Genomic DNA, 18,199 nt, shown 5'->3' with positions numbered 1-18,199 from the left:
TGAAGAAATAAAAGGAACAAACTATCTTTTATTATTATTTATTTCTGCTCAAAACCTCCTGGAAGAGATTTATACCGATTTCCGATATCTCCCCGAACTTTCCTTTTTTATTTTTAATATTGATTTGTTTATTTTTTCACCTCTCCTCACCTCCACTTCCCTTAGCTCCTTTGTAAATAGACCAATATGTAAAATCTTTTACTATTTGATCGTGAATTTTCAAGAGAGGGGTCCATATTAGATATAGGATACTGGGATCCATGCAATGAGATTAGCATGGAAAACCAATTACGCTACCGCGGGGGTTGGTGGCAAATTATGGAAGTCGTCAAATATGTTTTTTTCTTCTTTGTTGTTGTTGTTTTTTTTTTTTTTGCTGTTATGTTAATCATGAACAAAAACCATGGGGATATTACAATGGTACGAAATCTGTCAGGTGTTGGTCTAAGAAGAGGCAGAAAAGAAGGAAGAAGAAAAAAGGAGAGAAAGGGCGGAAAGAAATAAATACATGGGTGAAATTACTATAGTTTCATTGAATGCTAATGGTCTTAATAATCCAATTAAAAGAAAGAAAATTCTTCAGAGACTTAAGAAAGAGGGTGATGTTGAGAGGACCTTCCATAGACTGAGATATCATTGGGCACAGAGAGGCAAAAAACTTAGACTGTAGCGTATTTGGAGCATACAAGTTCACAAGTGTCAGCTTTTCATTTTGTAAGCAGCCCGAAACAATTACATATCTTCCATCATGGTCATAGTGTACACTGGAGGGTTTAAAAGGCATATTTTTAGAAATTAGGATACTAACACCTCTGCTTCCTTTACCACCAGGAGAGGAGAATACCTGCCCTACCCATCTCTGTCTTAGCTTTTTAGATTCTGTAGAGTTCAGATGGGTCTCCTGCAGCATGGCAATATCACAATTAAGAGATTTTAAATACACCAGTATCTTATATCTTTTGATTGGATTCTGAATGCCGTTTACATTCAGACTAACCAAAGTAATTCTATTCAATCGTGTATCCATCCAATAAGAACCACAATGTATGGATCAAGATGCTGATAGTACAGCGCGCCCCCGGGGAGCGCCCCAGCACATGGCACGCGCCGGCCCCACAGGTAACCACTGAGGCCGATGCCAGACAGGTGATAAGGCGCCACCCGGACAGACAATTCCAGCAATTAGAGACGAGAGTGGTATGTTACAATGTGACGCAGCTATAATTAATCAATCTTTTAAAAATTATTACTCCAAACTCTATGGTACAGTAAATAATGCAAATGAAGCTGAATTGGACAGTTTCTTTGAAGGCCTCAGCCTTCCTAGAGTCAGTTCGGTTGATAGGGATGTGCTTGATGCACCTGTTACACGGGCTGAGATTGAGATTGCAATCATGAAGATGGCTTCGGGAAAAACTCCAGGGGACGACGGCCTGGGAATCGAATTCTACAAGTGTTTTAAAGAGCAGCTTTCTCCATATTTACTGTTGTTATTTAATGAAATATTGGAATCTGAATCCATGCCTCCCTCTATGTGCAGGGCCATTATCTCTTTGTTGCCAAAACCAGGTAAAGATCCAGTTCTGATGGGTAACTACCGTCCTTTAAGTTTGTTAAATTGTGATTATAAGATCCTGGCTAAGATCCTGGCACTCCGTTTGGAGAAGGTAGTCCCATCTATAGTGCATCTAGACCAAGTAGGTTTCATCCCAGGTCGTCTGTCCTCAAATAATATGCGGAGGGTTTTCCAGATTATGCTGGAAGCTAGTTCCAGTAAGTCTCCAGTCATTGCAGCATCATTAGATGCTGAAAAAGCCTTTGACCAGATAGAATGGCCCTATTTATTTTATACGTTTAAAAAATTTGGTTTTGGCCCCAAGTTCATTAGCTGGGTAAAAGCTCTTTATAGTGCCCCATTTTCCTCTGTTAGAACTAATGGATTAGTCTCAAAACCCTTCTCTATACAACGAGGCGTTAGGCAGGGTTGTACAGTCAGCCCCCTACTCTTCATTGTCGCCCTCGAACCATTAGCATGTGCAATCCGTTCTAGTGGTGACATACACGGTGTGAACTTCCATGGACACGATTTTAAATTGAATATGTATGCTGATGATATTTTGCTCACCTTAAGCAAGCCAGCATCCTCTATACCTGCAGTTCTTAATTTGGTTAATTTATTTGGCAGTTTTTCTGGATACAAGATCAATTGGAACAAGAGTGAGGCAATGCCACTTAACTCTCACTCATTTAAATCTGATCTAATGGGCACCCCTTTTATTTGGAAAACAAATGGAATGAAGTATTTGGGAATCAACATCATATCTCCTATTATTAAAATCTTCAGCCTTAATGGCCCTGGCATCCTCCAGTCCATCAAGGATGACATCAACAGATGGATAGCCTTACCACTGTCTCTATGGGGTAGAGCAGAAATATTGAAAATGAATGTTCTACCAAGACTTACTCATATCATTGCATCTATTCCTCTTAAATTTCCTCAAAGCTGGTTCAGAGACATCAAATCCCTTTTTATTCGATTCCTTTGGAATAATAAAAAGCCCAGAATCGCTTACAAGAAATTAATTATACCCAGATCCAGGGGTGGTCTAGGAGTCCCAGATGTATTTCAGTATTATCTTTCATACAATGCAAAGTATCCATTGACTTGGGCTTACAAGCCCGACTCTCTGGTAGGCAGCTGGGAATGGCTGGAGAAGCGCATCATATCTGGAAATAATAAAATATCCTTGGCATCATTGTGGTACTGTCCAAGACCACCACCTCTATTGGACAACACTATTATTAGGTTTTCATGCTCTATTGTGAAGCAGCTACACAGGAGATTTAGCATCGAGGGGCTTTCTCTTCCATCCTGTCCCATCTGGTGTAACCCCATCCTTTCAGCTGGAGGATGTACCTTAAGTAACAAAACTTGGCAGAGGCTTGGCATTACAACAGTCGGACAGATCTTTAGCGATAAAATCTTACCATTTCAACAACTTAAAAATCAGTTTGGCCTTTTAGATTCTTTCTTTTTAACATATGCACAACTATCGTCTGTTATAAATAGGAAATGTAAAGAGGGAGCTGTGCCTGCCTCATGCTCGGAGTGGGATCAGCTTTTTAAGAAGGCAACCTCGTCAGGAGGTGTGGTCTCAAATATTTATAGCTTAATGTTTAGGGCTGCCCCTAATGCATATTCTTCTGTTCAGCTGGCTTGGGAGCATGACCTTAATATATCCTTGACTGCTTCTCAGTGGAATACAATTTGGAGGTCAGCTTTGAGCTCTTCTAAATGTGTGAGATTTAGGATTATACAATACAAGATTCTGAGCAGAGCATATATTACCCCTGTTAGATTATCCAAGATGGACGACAAACACCAAGGTTTATGCTGGCACAATTGTGGCAGTCGAGGTTCATTACTCCACCTGCTTTGGGACTGCCCAGCTGTTAAAACACTCTGGTTAGAAGTCACATCCCTAATGTCAGAGTTTTTTAATGTTAATTTCCCTGTATGTCCCATAGCATGCCTGCTGGGCCTAAAACCTAGTGTTGGAGTCACTGTTGACCGGCTCTGGACACTGGGTTGCTTGTCTACTAAAAGATTAATTCTTTTAAACTGGAAGGAACGTAAGCCAGTCTGCTTCTCTAGGGATTCGTGGCTGGAGGAATACCTGGACTTGCTGAATATGGAACGGGCAGCCTGCCTGTTAAAAGACTTTGACAAGGGCCTGGAGGACCACTGGGACACTGTCCGCAAGTTCCTTGTTTGACCATATAGTAAATAGTAACTGATTACACTCGCCCTAGCAATTAAGACTTGTTAAGTACTCTCATTTGTTTGTTTGTTTGTTTGTTTGTTTTTTTTTTCTCTTGCTTTGTGTGGCCTGTAGTAAAACCCTTGCTTATTATGTGACCACTTTCTATATCTCAGGTACCTGCCTCCGCTTGAGAAGGCTTGTATAAAGAATGTATAAGAAAGAAAAGCCTGTCGAATGTTGTTGCGGGCTCTGGGTGTCACCCTTGCATCCCCCCCCCCCCATGTTATCTTTATTTCTGTTTTGTTATGCAGTGTTGTCTTTCGTATTACCTTGTCCATTGCGTGTTTTGTATAATGATGAAAATGTACAATAAAACTCTTAATATAAAAAAAAAAAGAAAGAGGGTGATGTTATATTCTTGCAAGAAACACATTTGAATAGAGAAGAACATGACAAGTTGGAGAAAGTGACATCAGCTCAAGTGTTCGCATCATCCCATAGTACAGCAGGAAGAGGGGTGAGAAAGCATTTCTTTAGTGATTTTTTAGTGATAGGAAATATAGAAAACATACAAATAACTCTGCTGAATGTCTATAACCCACCCGGGCAGGATTCAAACTTTATGAAGAAGAATTTATCTTTGCTAGTAACAGAAGCAAAAGGTATAACGGTAATGGGTGGAGATCTTAACATGGTTATGAATGTAAGATGAAACACAAATCAGAAAAAACAGCAATGGCTTTGAGAAGAGCGGAGAAAGAAATAGGATTGGTTGATGTTTGGCGAATTTTAGATCCGCAGGTTACAAAATTCACATACTACTCTGAGGCACATAAAATATGTAATCCTTAAAAACTTGTGTTCCCAATGTACTGGCGGTAATGAAAAAGTGGACAGATATGGCCTTCTGTTGCAGATATCGCCAATTTAAAACATATAAGGTTTCACTGGACCAAATTACACCCAGAAGTAGGCTGTCTTTGACCTTGATGGTAAAATTTATGTTTTTGTGATGAGTAGTTTTTGAACAACCTTGTTTCAGGTCTGTATCAGATCAGTCACTATAACATTATGTGTGGGACAGAAGTGGAGGCAAAGAGCCGTGGCTATGCATATTTAAAGATGCTACATGTAGCATTTTTAAACATCAATATGTCATTGTCAAATTAATTGTGATGCCATGTTATAATTACCATAAACAAGTGAGACCAGGGCTGAGATGATTGGTAGCCTCTATCTCATGCCAGTAAGTGCGAGTGTTTCTCAAAGTTAAGACCACATTTCCCATAAACCCTGTTGCTTCCTGTCACAAAGAGGATGCTGCTACTTGTCCCCACTCCCCATTCTTGTCACACTGCTGTGCATTTCTTTTGATGCGCAATAAGAAAGATAAGAGCCAATAACTGATAAAGCTGACTTTTCCAACTTGTTCCACCATCTACTATTGCGAGAAACTCTGAAAGTGTTGGTCCATTTGTGCTGGAAAGAAAACGGCTGTCTTCCTGTTTTGTGCCAGAAAGGATAAAAACTGACCCGGTGGCACACAGTGTGAAATACAGTGTAGAGGCTTCTTGGCAATGGTGCAGTTATTATAGTAATGTCTCAAAATTAATGTGGTAATGATTTATTGATGTTAAAATACTACGCACCTTCTATTATTATTATCATCATCAATTTACAGTATTAGTTACATCTGGCTATGCTTTTACTGTCTCAGCGTTAGGAGAGCGCATGCGTACGGGTTAAGGCCGTTAACCTCTGCAGTAGGCGGGCCGTGGGCTATTTTCTCAAAAATCGACAATCTTTGGTTTCACCGTGACGGCGCAGCCTCATCGGGATGATAGCCGAGCAGAGCCGAACATAGCCGAGTGGAGCCGGGATTTTGGTGACGACAGTCGCTCTAACGCCCGCCCCTTCCCCGGTTCTCTCCGCTGTCCTTCCCCCAGCGACACAGCTACCAGGCTGGCTGAGTCCCCGGCAGCACGGCGCGCAACACAACACGGACAGCTGCGACTGAGTCACAACCGAGGGGAAAGATGGAGCACAGATACACCGACTTCAACATATTGCTAGCGACCGATTCATACAAGGTAAGGAACCCATGGCGGTGTAGATTCGGGATGAAACGCAGGGGGGGCGGGGGAGGGCGGTAGTTGGATGAAAATGATTAAGTCAAGGTGGTTTCATCACCAGTCCCAAGGCCATCACAGTGCGCTCTGTGGCTGGTCTCTGTCGGTTCACACTAGGCCGAATGGGGAGGAGGATGAGGAGGAGAGGGCAGGTAGAAACGGGGTACCAAATTCAGAAAGCAAGCATCCCGCTTCGAGCTAGCTAGCTACATCCAGGACCGCTGATTATGGTGCTAGTTTTCCACCGGCTTTGCTAGTCGCGGTGCTATCCAGCTAGCTAACCTAACATTAGCTAGCGAGCTAACAGGGAGCGCAGGAGGGAGACAGAGGGGGTAGATATATAAAAGCTAATGTTAGCCACTAGCTAGCAAGTGCTGTGGATAATGTGGTACTGTGAACTGCACATGAGGAGGTATGAGGCAAGTCTGGTTTGCGAGTTTACCCGGGTGTAATGTTAGCCAGCAGGTAGCAGCTAACATTACCGACAATGGCATCATTTCCAAGAAATCAAAAGCGAAAGTTAAATAGCCTCTGGAGCATGTGGGGTTACGACATTGAAATTACCTCGTTTGACACAGATGACTAGAGGTCCTAAAAGGTCTTCAAGGAATTATACAAATCAAAGGCCTTTAGAAAGTCTTAAAATACAGTTAGCTGCAAGTTTTTAAGCAACGATTGGTGTATATATAACCGTATGTAAGTCAGCCTCATAAGATGGGTAAACTGAGTTTGGGCTAGTTTACCTTACGCTGCTTTTAAGTCTTAATTACAGTTGCTGAGGTCTTAAAAATATTATGTCTTCTCAGTGTACCTTCTGACAAGATATCATCCCGGTTATGCAGACCTAACTTCAAAGTCTGTTGTTTTTTTTATCTTCCTTATCAGCTCTAGTTTTGTTGTGAAATGGTTCTTACATTTCATTATTACTGTCACTAAAAGCCCTCAACAAATATTCAATTTCACTTGCTGAAACCTGCAGGTACCCTGTGCGAAATTCCTCTTTATTAAGACCAGCAAGGTCGATGTACAGTGGTTCAGGTCAAAGGCATGGCCACAAGGGGATTATAATAGTTGATTGTAAATACATGGAGATTGGAAACCTTGGTCTTTGAGCTGTTGTGTCTGAATGTATGAACACTAAGGCAATGGAAAGTTTTGGAGTTTATCAAGGATGTGGACTTGTAGTCGTGACAAAGGCCATGTGGATTGCACAGGCTAGTAAGGAACACAAGTGTCATTAAAAATTCCACATGTAATTCTTTACAGTAGTGTCTATCTTTATAATGGACTTTGTAGCCAAAGGAGCTAAAAGGAAAGGTTAGGTTAGGTGATGTGCTAAAACCTCCCATTGACGTCCACAAATCAGAGTTTAGCCAGGTTATGTGTCATGTTAACACTCACTGTCTGTCTGCAATATGCCTTTGTACTGCACTCATGTTAACTGTCTATCTGAATGTTCAGCAGTTTTACACATCTGCAATAACTAAAAAGTGTGAAGTTACTGTTTACAAATGCTGTTATAACACATCTGAGTTTGGAGGAAATTTTTAAATTTTAGCTTTCACTTTTGTTTTCGCAGTAGGGGGTTTTGTTGGAGGTGACTGCCAGCATGCAGCTGGCTTGCGGTGGTAACATTTATAGATCTGTGTTGGTGTTTCTGTGCGTGGACCCGAACTGCTAGATGTCAGTGTCAGTGTTGTGCTTTGTTGTATTCTGTCTAGAAGAAAAATGGAAGTAATAGTGTTTACATTCTCTAAAGCAGAGTGGTAACGATGGCAATGATTTGAAAATGTCTTAGATAAGGAAGAAGAGCTAATTTGTCATTATTGAGTCTCAGAGTCAAATCATTATTTAGTATCAGTAGAAATCAAGCGGAAACATGTACAGCAGTCACATGACAACACTTGGTGATGGGATGGGGTCAAGCGATCTGATATGAAGAGAAGTAATCTTGATGACTTGCTGCAACCGTGGTGTATTGCATAGCTTGCATCTCCAAGAGGAAACAGTTGCAACAGTTTGGTAAGCTGCATGAGTAAATAGCCAAACTCACAGTTATAAGATGGCTATAAGAAAACTACACTATGTTGCTTTTGTATGCTCAGTTCCACAAAATCCAGCTAATGTATGCTATATTATCTCTAGTATTCTGTGTCTACCTTAGTTGTACGATACAGAATCAAAGCACTCTGTAGAAACACTGGTTGGAAAGCTATGCATGATACATTCAGGAATGTAAGTAAATGGCTGATATCAGAATTGGGACTGTTTTGCAAATGTAGGCTACATTAACTCGAAGTCACTATTCTGTGCCTAACTTAGCGGAATACTACCTGTCCCTCCCCCACCACCCCTCCCCCTCACAGCTATATAAGCCTCCATCTAATTTTGAAAAGTATGGAAAGTCAACAGGGGAGTGGGCGGGGCCAAGCGATGCCCTGCTTCCAGATAATATAATACTTCAATGGACCATTAGGGATGCACCAATACCGTTTTTTCACTGCCGATCCGATACGATACCAGAATTTTGAGCATCGACTGATACTGATTACTGATCCGATATTGACCCTTTTTTCCTTCTATAATTACACAGCTGCATACATGTAAATAACATGGGAACAACAATTCTATTGTTAAAAAAAAACTGCAGCAGGGCAAAAGAACTGACCAAAATAGGAATGACAATTCCTAGGATATATAAAAGACTGCTGCAATATATAAAACAATACTAAAACATTCTGCTTATATTTTTCTCTTAATTTAAAACTAGATAACCTTCAGTGTTAATAACTGACTAAAAAATAAATGAATAAATAAAGTACTGTTACATAACATAGGGACACAGTGCAAAAAAACTCCCAAAAGTGCAAAAGAGCAATAAACTGACCAGTGCATACTGCTACAAAACAATATTGAAACAGCCATACAGCCTTTGTTTATATTTTCTTCCTCTTCTTTAGTGTGAATAACTGACAGAAAAAATACTGCCACACATAGGCTTTTTCTGGGCAGAACCTCCAGTGTGTGCCAAGTCTAGTCTAGTTTTGCTCACTTAAGGACAAGGGGCAGGTTTTCCTTCAGAAACAGAAGCATCTCACCTCTGCTGTCAGCCTGTTCCTTCGTTCACTGACAATGTTTTGAGGCTGCACTGAAGAGCTGTCACATCGGTCGCGTCAGCGTCATCAGCGCGGTAGCACTAGCTGTAGCTTAGCTCCCTGCTCCAAAAAGCTTCGTTTGTGAAAATGGAAGACTTTTATGGTAGCGTGTACATGATACTAAGCCCAAGGACACTCGATGTAATTTTGAGCGAAGGAGCAAGCATTTGGAAGGCGTCGCCAAATGAAGCTCTCGGTAACGGTGAGTTGGATAAAGATCTTTGACACTAGACGGCTATGCCATTACTAGCGTCCCTTTGGGGCTAAAATAATTCCCAACCGCAGACATGTTTACATCCACACATTGCCTCCACGCTCTCTTTCTTTTTCCAACTTCTTCACTCACTAGCGTCACATCATGTGCAATCTCAGGCATGTTTTATGGCAGGTGAATCGTGCATTTTACGGCATGTTGCGACTACGCCAGTTTATTACTCCACGGGGGCTCCTTTTACCAAACTGATTGCTTTAGATCGGATCGGATTATAACGTTCACTGCCACCGATATCCGATCCAGCATTTTAGGCCAATATTGGCCCGATACCGATACCAAGTATCGGATCGGTGCATCCCTATGGACCATGGCTGGGGTGGGGGGACAGAACGCCAGGAGTGATGGAAAAGAAAGGGAGTTTGGGCAGTCAGCAAAGAGGTTCAGTTTGCAAGACAAAGCTCAAGGGAAAAAGGCTAAAATTGAATGGTTCAGAGTGAGATAACAAGCTACAAAAACCTTAACTGAACTTTAAAATGTAGTCTGTGGCTGAGGGATAAAGAGAGAATGTGTGAGCGTTAGAGCAAGAGATAACAAAATAGAGGGCAGGCAAGTTGCATTCTTCTGTCCTCTTGAGTCTGTACATCAGTCTGTGCAAGTCATTTGTATTTAATGACTCCAAAGAAATGTTTCTTCAACAGTGGGTTGAGTGCCCAAAATGGCTTGCGGACCTGTCTCAGGTGGGGCTGCACATAACAAAGAGTAATGCTATATTTCTGTAGCACTTCTCTTAACAAAGTGCTGTACAAATATGCTTTAATGAGCCTGGGTCCCAGGGTGAGACTAATTCATTCAATTTGATTCCCAGCCAGGCTCTGAAAGTGTATGAACCTCTTGTCTTAAGTCTTTTTACATTAGGTCTTCAGGCATTTGAGTCAGGTGTACCGCAGAATAGATGTAATGGAGCAACTCCAGCCAAGAAATAAGATGTTGCTTTACCTTGAAAAGCCCTTACAGGGTTGAGATTTACTTTTAAAGTCACAATGAAACAGCAATTTGAGAGCATCTTGCTTCCTTAATGCCATGTATTTCCTGTTGAAACAGGATAGTGAGGCGGGACAAAATGGGATATCAGTTTGTTAGAGAAAAATGGTTTTATTTGATCGTTTTATTTGATTGTTACAAAAATCTGTGATGGTTTTATTGGGGAATTTTTATACAAATGTTAAGATTTGCTTGCTTTTCTCCGTTTCATATCATAAAATGAATACTTTGTGGGGGGTTTTTGGCTGCTGGTCAGGTTAAGTAAGCAATTTTAAAACATCACTTTGGGGTTTGGTAGCTTGTGAAGGGCATTTGTCATTACTTTTGACATTTTATAGACTAAATGATTAATTGAAAAAAATAATAGATCTATCGATAATGAAAATAATCGTTAGTTGCAGCCCTTTATATAGCCCCTTCTTCTACTCCTCGATAATGACTATCAAAGTACCCTTGATGACAGGACTTTTCCCTATCGGCTCCATTGGAGCTGCTCAGTGGCGAACAGAAGAAGGCTGAAGTTGCTCTGGGTAGATACCAGGTGTGAATGTGTCCAACATAATGGGTGTCAAGCAAGGCATTTCTGAGAAGAAAGTGTGTTTAGTCAAGCTACTGTAGTTAGAGCTGAAGAGAAACGGCAGAAGTCAGCTGAATAAGGATAAAAAGTCAAGACAAAAGATTTGGGCTGACACTGATCAAATTTCATGCTGCGTCTTTCCCAGGTGAGGTGCACCTGTTTTACCAGACCAGGATAATGTTACTGTTTGTCTCTTTGCTGTCTCATCTGATGCAGTAAGCTAGCCAGTAAAGTCACACAGACCGTGAGCTTACCAGTCAAGTAGGATTCGACTGTCTAACCTCTTAATTACTGAAGCAGCTAATGTCACCACATGGTTAGTGGCTGTGCGTGTGGGTATGCATTCTTGTCTCATTGGCAGTGGTTTGTATGTGTCTGTTTGTATCTCAGGTGTGCTTGTGTGTGTCTGCACACAGCTTTTGCATGTGTTCTAATCTTTGCTGTACATGTGTCTGTGAGTGCTTGTTTGGTGTGTAAAGACAGAGAAGGTGTATTGCAAGTATAGCGCCAGATTGACTAGCAAAACAATCAGAGGCATTCACTTTGTTCACAGGACATAAAGACAAGCTGCACCTGAATGCCTGAATTGTGTTTTGTCTGGTTGGATTGAAAAGAGAAACTCTGCTGCGAAGCTGGGCTAGTCTATTGTCTGGAAACACATACACACAGACATATAGCCTACACACACACACACACACACACACACACACTATGACAACACGCTATAACAACACTAAACAACAAGGAGTTTAGTGTGCAGGTGAGGTAGATTTGTACGTTGGGAGGAGGTGTATGTTGTTACTCCCTATCCACAAATCAACCACACAGATTTTCAAAGAAAACCCACAACACAAGTTTGTTGCCACAGGACCACATTTACATAACATTACATTTTAGACATTTTGCAGACCCTTTTATGCAAAGACAGTAGTCTAGACTAGAGAGTGTCTTGCGTAAGAACACTTTGATGGGACACATTGGCTGTGGTGAGGTTTGAACCTGTGACCTTTAGGTAATGGGATGGTCCCACCAGGCATTAGGCCACACTAAGGCTCATTTTTCAAAGTAAGCATGACAACACTGAGAAATGCCAAAATATTCAGTTAGATCTCCTTTGATAAAAATAATCCATAAAGGCTACATGCTGTATGATTTGTAACGAAGTATTTTTGGTCTGTAGTAATGTTTGTAGTATAAACTTGTTATTATATTGGATAATAAATGGATAATATCATTGGATATGGATAATATCATCATGAGGAGGCCTGTATAGTGCGCCTTGAAAACTAACTAGGTTTGCACCAGTCACGACTGTGTTGCTTCAGTGATTTGTGATTTTAAAACTGTGTGTCTGCAAGTTTGTGTGTATGCATTGGTGTGTGTATGTTGTGCCAGCGTGTGTGCGTGTGCGTGTGTGTGTGTGTGTGTGTGTACACATACACGTGGTCAGGCTTACGTGTCATGTTGTGTGTCTTGACTCTATTTTGAGTCCTCTAAAGCCCAGAGGAAAGGACAGAGACAGGGTCAGAGAAACTGAGTAGTTCACTGACATTTACTTCTCTTCTCTTCTCTTCTCTTCTCTTCTCTTCTCTTGCCTAGTTCCTATTTGATGCTTGTTTATCTAGATTGTGATCTAGACTTGGGGCTAATTTCACAGGTAGTTATGCCAGTGGTTTTTGTGAGTACTAGGGTGAGAAATTGAGTCATTCCCAAGGATGTAGTGTAATGAGGATCGAGCCTGTGACCCATATTGGGCACTGTTTAAAGGGGATTGCTGCCCATTTTCATTGGTAAAATGTCTTTCTCCACCCTTCGGGGAGTACTGTGATCATTGGCAATTCTGGCTCTCGAACCGAATCAAACTTTTTGCCTGTGATCATAGTATTCCCCGAAGGGTCGAGAATTTATTTTACTGATGAAAATAGACACCATTCCCCTTTAAGAAACCTTGGTGCAGGCTATTTCAAGGCTTATTTCACAGATATGGGTTCGATTAAAACCCGTTCCTGGACTACCATGGTTGTAGATGACGACTATTCAAATTACGGTCTATAAAATAGAGTAAATGTTGTTTATCAACTACATTTTGTGTGAATTTTGGAAGAAGAGTAGTCTAGAAGTTAACTGACAGATTACAAAATGAAGTACTAAGTGAGCTGTAAGCTGCATTGGATTACATTTTACTTGAGTTCTTTCAAGAAGTGGTGGCTGGTGTTAATTTCTCACTCTGCTAATAACCATTAATGATGGCAGAGTTCAGAGTCTCTGAGTGGCCGGTACTGTCAGTAGGGTTAAATCCTCAAATGACCCACTGTACTCTATGGGAATCCCTGGAGTCATTTGGGGTTTAATTGGTGGGCGGATGGCTGCAGTCATCCCTGTATCCTTTCTCTGTGTGTGTGTGTGTTTGGGGCGTTGTCTGTTTTTCTGTTCTGTTATGCTATTTATTCTGTGTGTGTGTGTGTGTGTGTGTGTGTGTAGAACAGGTCTGGATATGTCTCTGTTTGCTAATTTACGTAATCTCTATTTTATCCGAGTCAGTAAATGTGTTGGTATCAGTCAACTGAGCATAGATTAGGAAATCACTACATGCACATGCAAAACTGAAACTACCGTAAGTACAAAGAACAGCAGAGAACGTGTGTGTGGGACAGGTCCGGACATGTCTCAGTCTTATTGTGGCATTTTTAGTACTATGTGATTAGGCGGAAATGTCACACACACACAGTTGATTGGTAACACTCCTGCTGAACCTGAATGTTCACTATAAATCACTTAGATAAAATATGAGGCCGGTGTTTCTTAAGCTATGGGTGGAGGCCCAAAATAGCTTTCCAGCCTGTGTCTGTTCAGTCCTCACATGACAAGAGTGATAATGTCAGACTAAATTTTTCTTTTTGGCTGAGAAAGCTTCAGGAACCACCGGGGCTGTAGGGGTTACACTAAAATGACAATCCCAAACAATTATTTCACAAGATATTGTGATCATGAATATTGATCACAACTATTAGTGTCAATAACTTTGGGTGAAAAATAATTTAATTGCATGTTTAGCATCTTACGTCAGCATCTTAGGTATTTACAACAAAAATAACAGCCATTCTAAATGAAATTAATCCAAATGTGTCATTATTGTCTAATTATACCAGAAGTTGTGCAGAATTAATTCTACATGATTGATTGTGCAGCCCTAACAACTACTGTACTGGAAATAGACATAATTGTGTGTATGCGTGATGCATGTGTGTGTGTGTCTGTCTGTTTTGGGGGGGGGGGGGGCTCATTTACATGTGCCTCTTTGGTGTGTGTGTGTGTTCATGCACACTTTTGTGTAATGTGCGCACATAATTTAGGACTCGTGCATCTTTAAGTCACCTGACTAATAAGGGAGGCTAGTGGACGTAGAGAGCTCATTTCCTTTTATACTTCCAGTTAAAGAGTCTGTCTGGTCCGTTTTGGCACCAGTTCAGTAAGACTGGACAGATAATGATTACAAATTTTATCGTTCATGAAGGTCCGTGTGTATGTGGGTGTGTGGGTGGGTGATGGTTTGGGGGTTTTGGGGTGGGGGTGTAGAAAAGCTGTCTGAGAAAGTGGCTCCAGCCTCCAGTTAGCACTTGGTAGCACTAGCTAGTGCAGGTCAATAGGTTATGAAACAGTTTTGTGAGTCTAGCCTCACTGTTAGTACAGCTATGGAAGTGTATGGAATAGCCTGTAGGGGAATTGGACAGGAGGGATGAGAACACCATCAGGAAACTGCAAAAACTCATACCAAAGAAGTCTCTGACCAATCTCCTTTCATGTAAAAGAGATTAAAACTTGCTTAATGGGCATTTATTGTTTTTGAAATGTGTTGTGAGCTAGCTCATAGCATCGCCTGTTATCTGTACCATGGAAACATGTGATGTGTTGTGTTATGTTATCTTAAGTTGTTATCAGTTTTATATATTTTCAAAGTATAGCCTAACTCAGATTCATTTCTTTGTATTTTAGTCCTGTTTTGTGGTCATAATTCCTAGCCTAATTCGTCCTGTGTATGTGCTCTGTCTTCTGCAGGTAACGCATTACAAGCAGTACCCCCCCAACACGAGTAAAGTGTACTCCTACTTCGAGTGCCGCGAGAAGAGGACAGAACCCACCAAGAACAGAAAAGTCAAATACGACAAAACTGTCTTCTACGGCCTGCAGTACATCCTCCACAAATACCTAAAAGGTAAGGCTTGCAAACTAAAATATGATGCTCAGGAAGGTCCCAGTTTTGAATCTGCGGGTGAGCTGGAGGAAAATCTGAGAGGAGGAAGTGAGTGAGTAATGTTCACATCTCCCTCAACAGCTCCCTTAAGACATCAAAGTGCCCTTGAGCAAGGCACTGAACTTCCGACCTCCTCAGTAGCTGTGGTAGCAATGGGCAGAAACTCCCTCCTCTCTGCTACCACTCCCCCAGGCCGTTGGTGTAAATAGAAGTGTGTTCTCAGTCAACCTTCCTGATTAAATAAGGGTAAGATAGAAAGGCTTGGATTATGTAACCCAGACATAGACTTTATTAACCTTTTATTTATCCAAGTTGACAATGCACACATGCACTTTGTCAGCATCATCCTGCTTCACATTCACACCTGCGAGCTGCCCAGTACAACCACAGTCTTCTTCTACTGCCTCTTTGCCAGGACGAGACAAAATTTTTTCAGTTTGGATTCAGGCCCAGAGCCAAAACCAAAAGTTATAATTCAAAACTGAAAAATGATTTGTTTATTACAAACCTTAGCCCAAGTAATGTATTATATGCTGCCAGAAATGAAATACAAAAGCAAGCGCATATTTTTGGTTTTGAGGGGTCATTCAGAGGCGCAGGTAATAAGTAAACCCTGGCTATCGCTGTAAATCCTTGGAATGCAAACCAAGCTAAGTAGAGTCTTTTGTGACACTCTATTGGTCCCCGTGGGAGATATTGATCTCTTTGCTCACCAGAATAGTCAGAATAGCACTGCTGGAGCTGGTAAAGATTCAATGTCTTGCTCAAGGACACTTCAGCAGTGCAGGTGCTTGTTTTCGTTGTCCATCCAGTTTTAAGGACATTCCCTTTACTTATTACACCATCAGATCATAGTTTGACATCCCACCTCAGACAGAATAATAAAGTTTATATAGCACTTTAAGAAAAAGGTTACAACATGTTTTACATTGATTAAACGGTAGAGGACATAAAACAAAGAGAGCAGTTTAAGAAGAGAGAAAAAGCTATTCAAAAATAAAAGCTGAGAGACAGAAATATGACAAAATATAATGCATATAATAGTATATTAATAATTAGCCTAACTATAAATTTGAAGCAACTCGGTACCAACATCAGATAAATTCAAGTGCGCAAAAGTGCATTTTTTAATTAGTTTATTCTGATCTCGTGGGGCATGTGAGAGAGGCAGAAAGAGTTTAGGAGGGTGAGAGAGAGAGAGAGAGAAAGCGTCTGCCCCTGTCTTTTAAGAGGATTTCATGGTGTGGCAGCAGAGGTGCAGGGGAGACAGAGAGCCCGGGATAACAGTGAGCGAGAAGACAAAAGAACAGCTGCTCTTTCACCGTCTGAGGAAGAAAGGCCAGCTGCCTGCGAGGAGCGTCCCTCTGAAAGCTGAAAGATTCGACCAACTATTAAAGATGCAATCAGCAATTTATTTGACCAATCCATGTATGTGACTCATATACATTTTAGGTATACTTTCACTTAAATTTGAAGAGGCTGAAAATAATGTTTTGGAACTTTCTTAACCAAATTTTACAAATTTAAACACTCCTATATTGTTAACTTAGTTAATACTGGCATTTAGTTCAGCCTGAGGCTTAACTATGCAAGGCTGGATGCATGCTAATGTGATACGTTATTGATCCCTGTAGAGAAATTGTCTTTAGGCTTTCCCCGCTCTACAGGCAGGTCAGGTACAGAGCAGCACCTCTGGAGCTGGTGGGGATTCAGTGAGTTGCTCAGGGCGGACACTTAGGGAATCGAACCTGGCTGTTTCCAGTTACAGGACGCTTTCTCTAACCACTAGGCCGCCCTGCCGCCCCTCACACTACATTTCCGAGTCCTTGAACTTACAAAGTGTCCCTCATATTTCTTCTAGGCTGAGTCTTGCTTTAAAATTTAATCTTTTCTAACTCTAATCTCATCAGGGGAGCGGAGCAACACAAAATATAAAACAGATCCTCTTGGATAAAGGTAGAATCAAGGGGAAGGGAAAGAAAAACAACTGTTTACCCTAACCATCATCCCAGTTGTTAAAGGGATACCTTGACATTTGGACTTTTAACAGAATTAACTTCTTGCATAGGAGGGAAGCATTTTTCATGTTTTTTCCCCTAAATTTCCCAAAATATACCATTCCTCAGTGCAACCAAGACGGCCTTTCTAGCCATGAGCTTGGAGGTAGCTATGCCCCTTGGTTTCCATGAGTAATGCTAATGATGTCAGCAAGTGATATTATAGAAACATAGTTGTAGTAACCTTTTCCCTACATATGGCAAATGTTTCAAGAAAAATTTAATTTGAAGGTATCCTCTTAAACATGAACCAATCTTTCCCAGTAGTGGTTTGTTGTGAACAATGTTTTCTACTCAGTGGTCTTACTCAGTCTAGACTAGAAACTAGCCAAACGTGAGATGAGACAAGTAGCTGGTTGGCTGCTCTGTGTGTGTGTGTGTGTGTGTGTGTGTGGACAAAGACGCCTTATCAGCGTGCGAAGGGATGCTCCTAATTCAATTACAGTGGACAGTAGAGTGGCATTCCAATGCCTTCTCTCTTGCTATAACACTTTATCCATAATCTCTTTCTCTCCTTCTTATTTCTTCCTACTCTCTCTATCTCTGCCTCTTTCATCTGTCTATCGCTTTCTTATGCTTTCTTTCTGTCCATTTTCACTTTCCCTCTCGTGAAATCTCTTCCTCCACTTCCTCTGGTATTTCAATCCTTACCCCCTCCCCTCTTCCTGTCCTTTCTCCTCCTCCCCTTCCTTTTCCCTTTCTCTCCACCTCATATCTCCTCCATTTCCGTTCTCCTCCCTCCCTCCTCCCCCCTTTTCCTCTCCAGGAAAGGTGGTGACTCCTGAGAAGATCCAGGAGGCGAAGGAGGTTTACAGAGAACACTTCCAGGATGACGTTTTCAACGAGAAAGGCTGGAACTACATTCTGGAGGTAACGCGCACACACACTGGTGTCCAGAAAAACATTTTTTTCAAGGTGATATTTTGTAATTAGTAAGGTACCTGGAGCGAGATATGCAGGTGAACACATACACAGACACCAATACACACTTAAGTTTATATAAGAAACAT

At 41.2% G+C, this 18,199-nt stretch overlaps 1 protein-coding gene across 1 annotated transcript in view; it reads left to right on the top strand.

Annotated features, from left to right (window-relative positions):
• Window positions 1-5,724: 5,724 nt before the first annotated feature.
• nampt1 (nicotinamide phosphoribosyltransferase 1) overlaps window positions 5,725-18,199 on the top strand; it is a 30,622-nt gene continuing 18,147 nt past the window's right edge. Inside the window, exons 1-3 of the mRNA XM_071903180.2 lie at window positions 5,725-5,854; window positions 14,937-15,093; window positions 17,956-18,059. Coding sequence (XP_071759281.1) covers window positions 5,801-5,854; window positions 14,937-15,093; window positions 17,956-18,059 — 315 coding nt within the window. The 5' untranslated portion in view covers window positions 5,725-5,800. The remainder of the gene's footprint in view (window positions 5,855-14,936; window positions 15,094-17,955; window positions 18,060-18,199) is intronic.

The sequence above is a fragment of the Centroberyx gerrardi genome, chromosome 24, assembly GCF_048128805.1.
Source record: "Centroberyx gerrardi isolate f3 chromosome 24, fCenGer3.hap1.cur.20231027, whole genome shotgun sequence".
In the NCBI taxonomy this organism is placed as follows: Eukaryota; Metazoa; Chordata; class Actinopteri; order Beryciformes; family Berycidae; genus Centroberyx; species Centroberyx gerrardi.
This window is presented reverse-complemented; position numbering and strand designations above follow the sequence as displayed.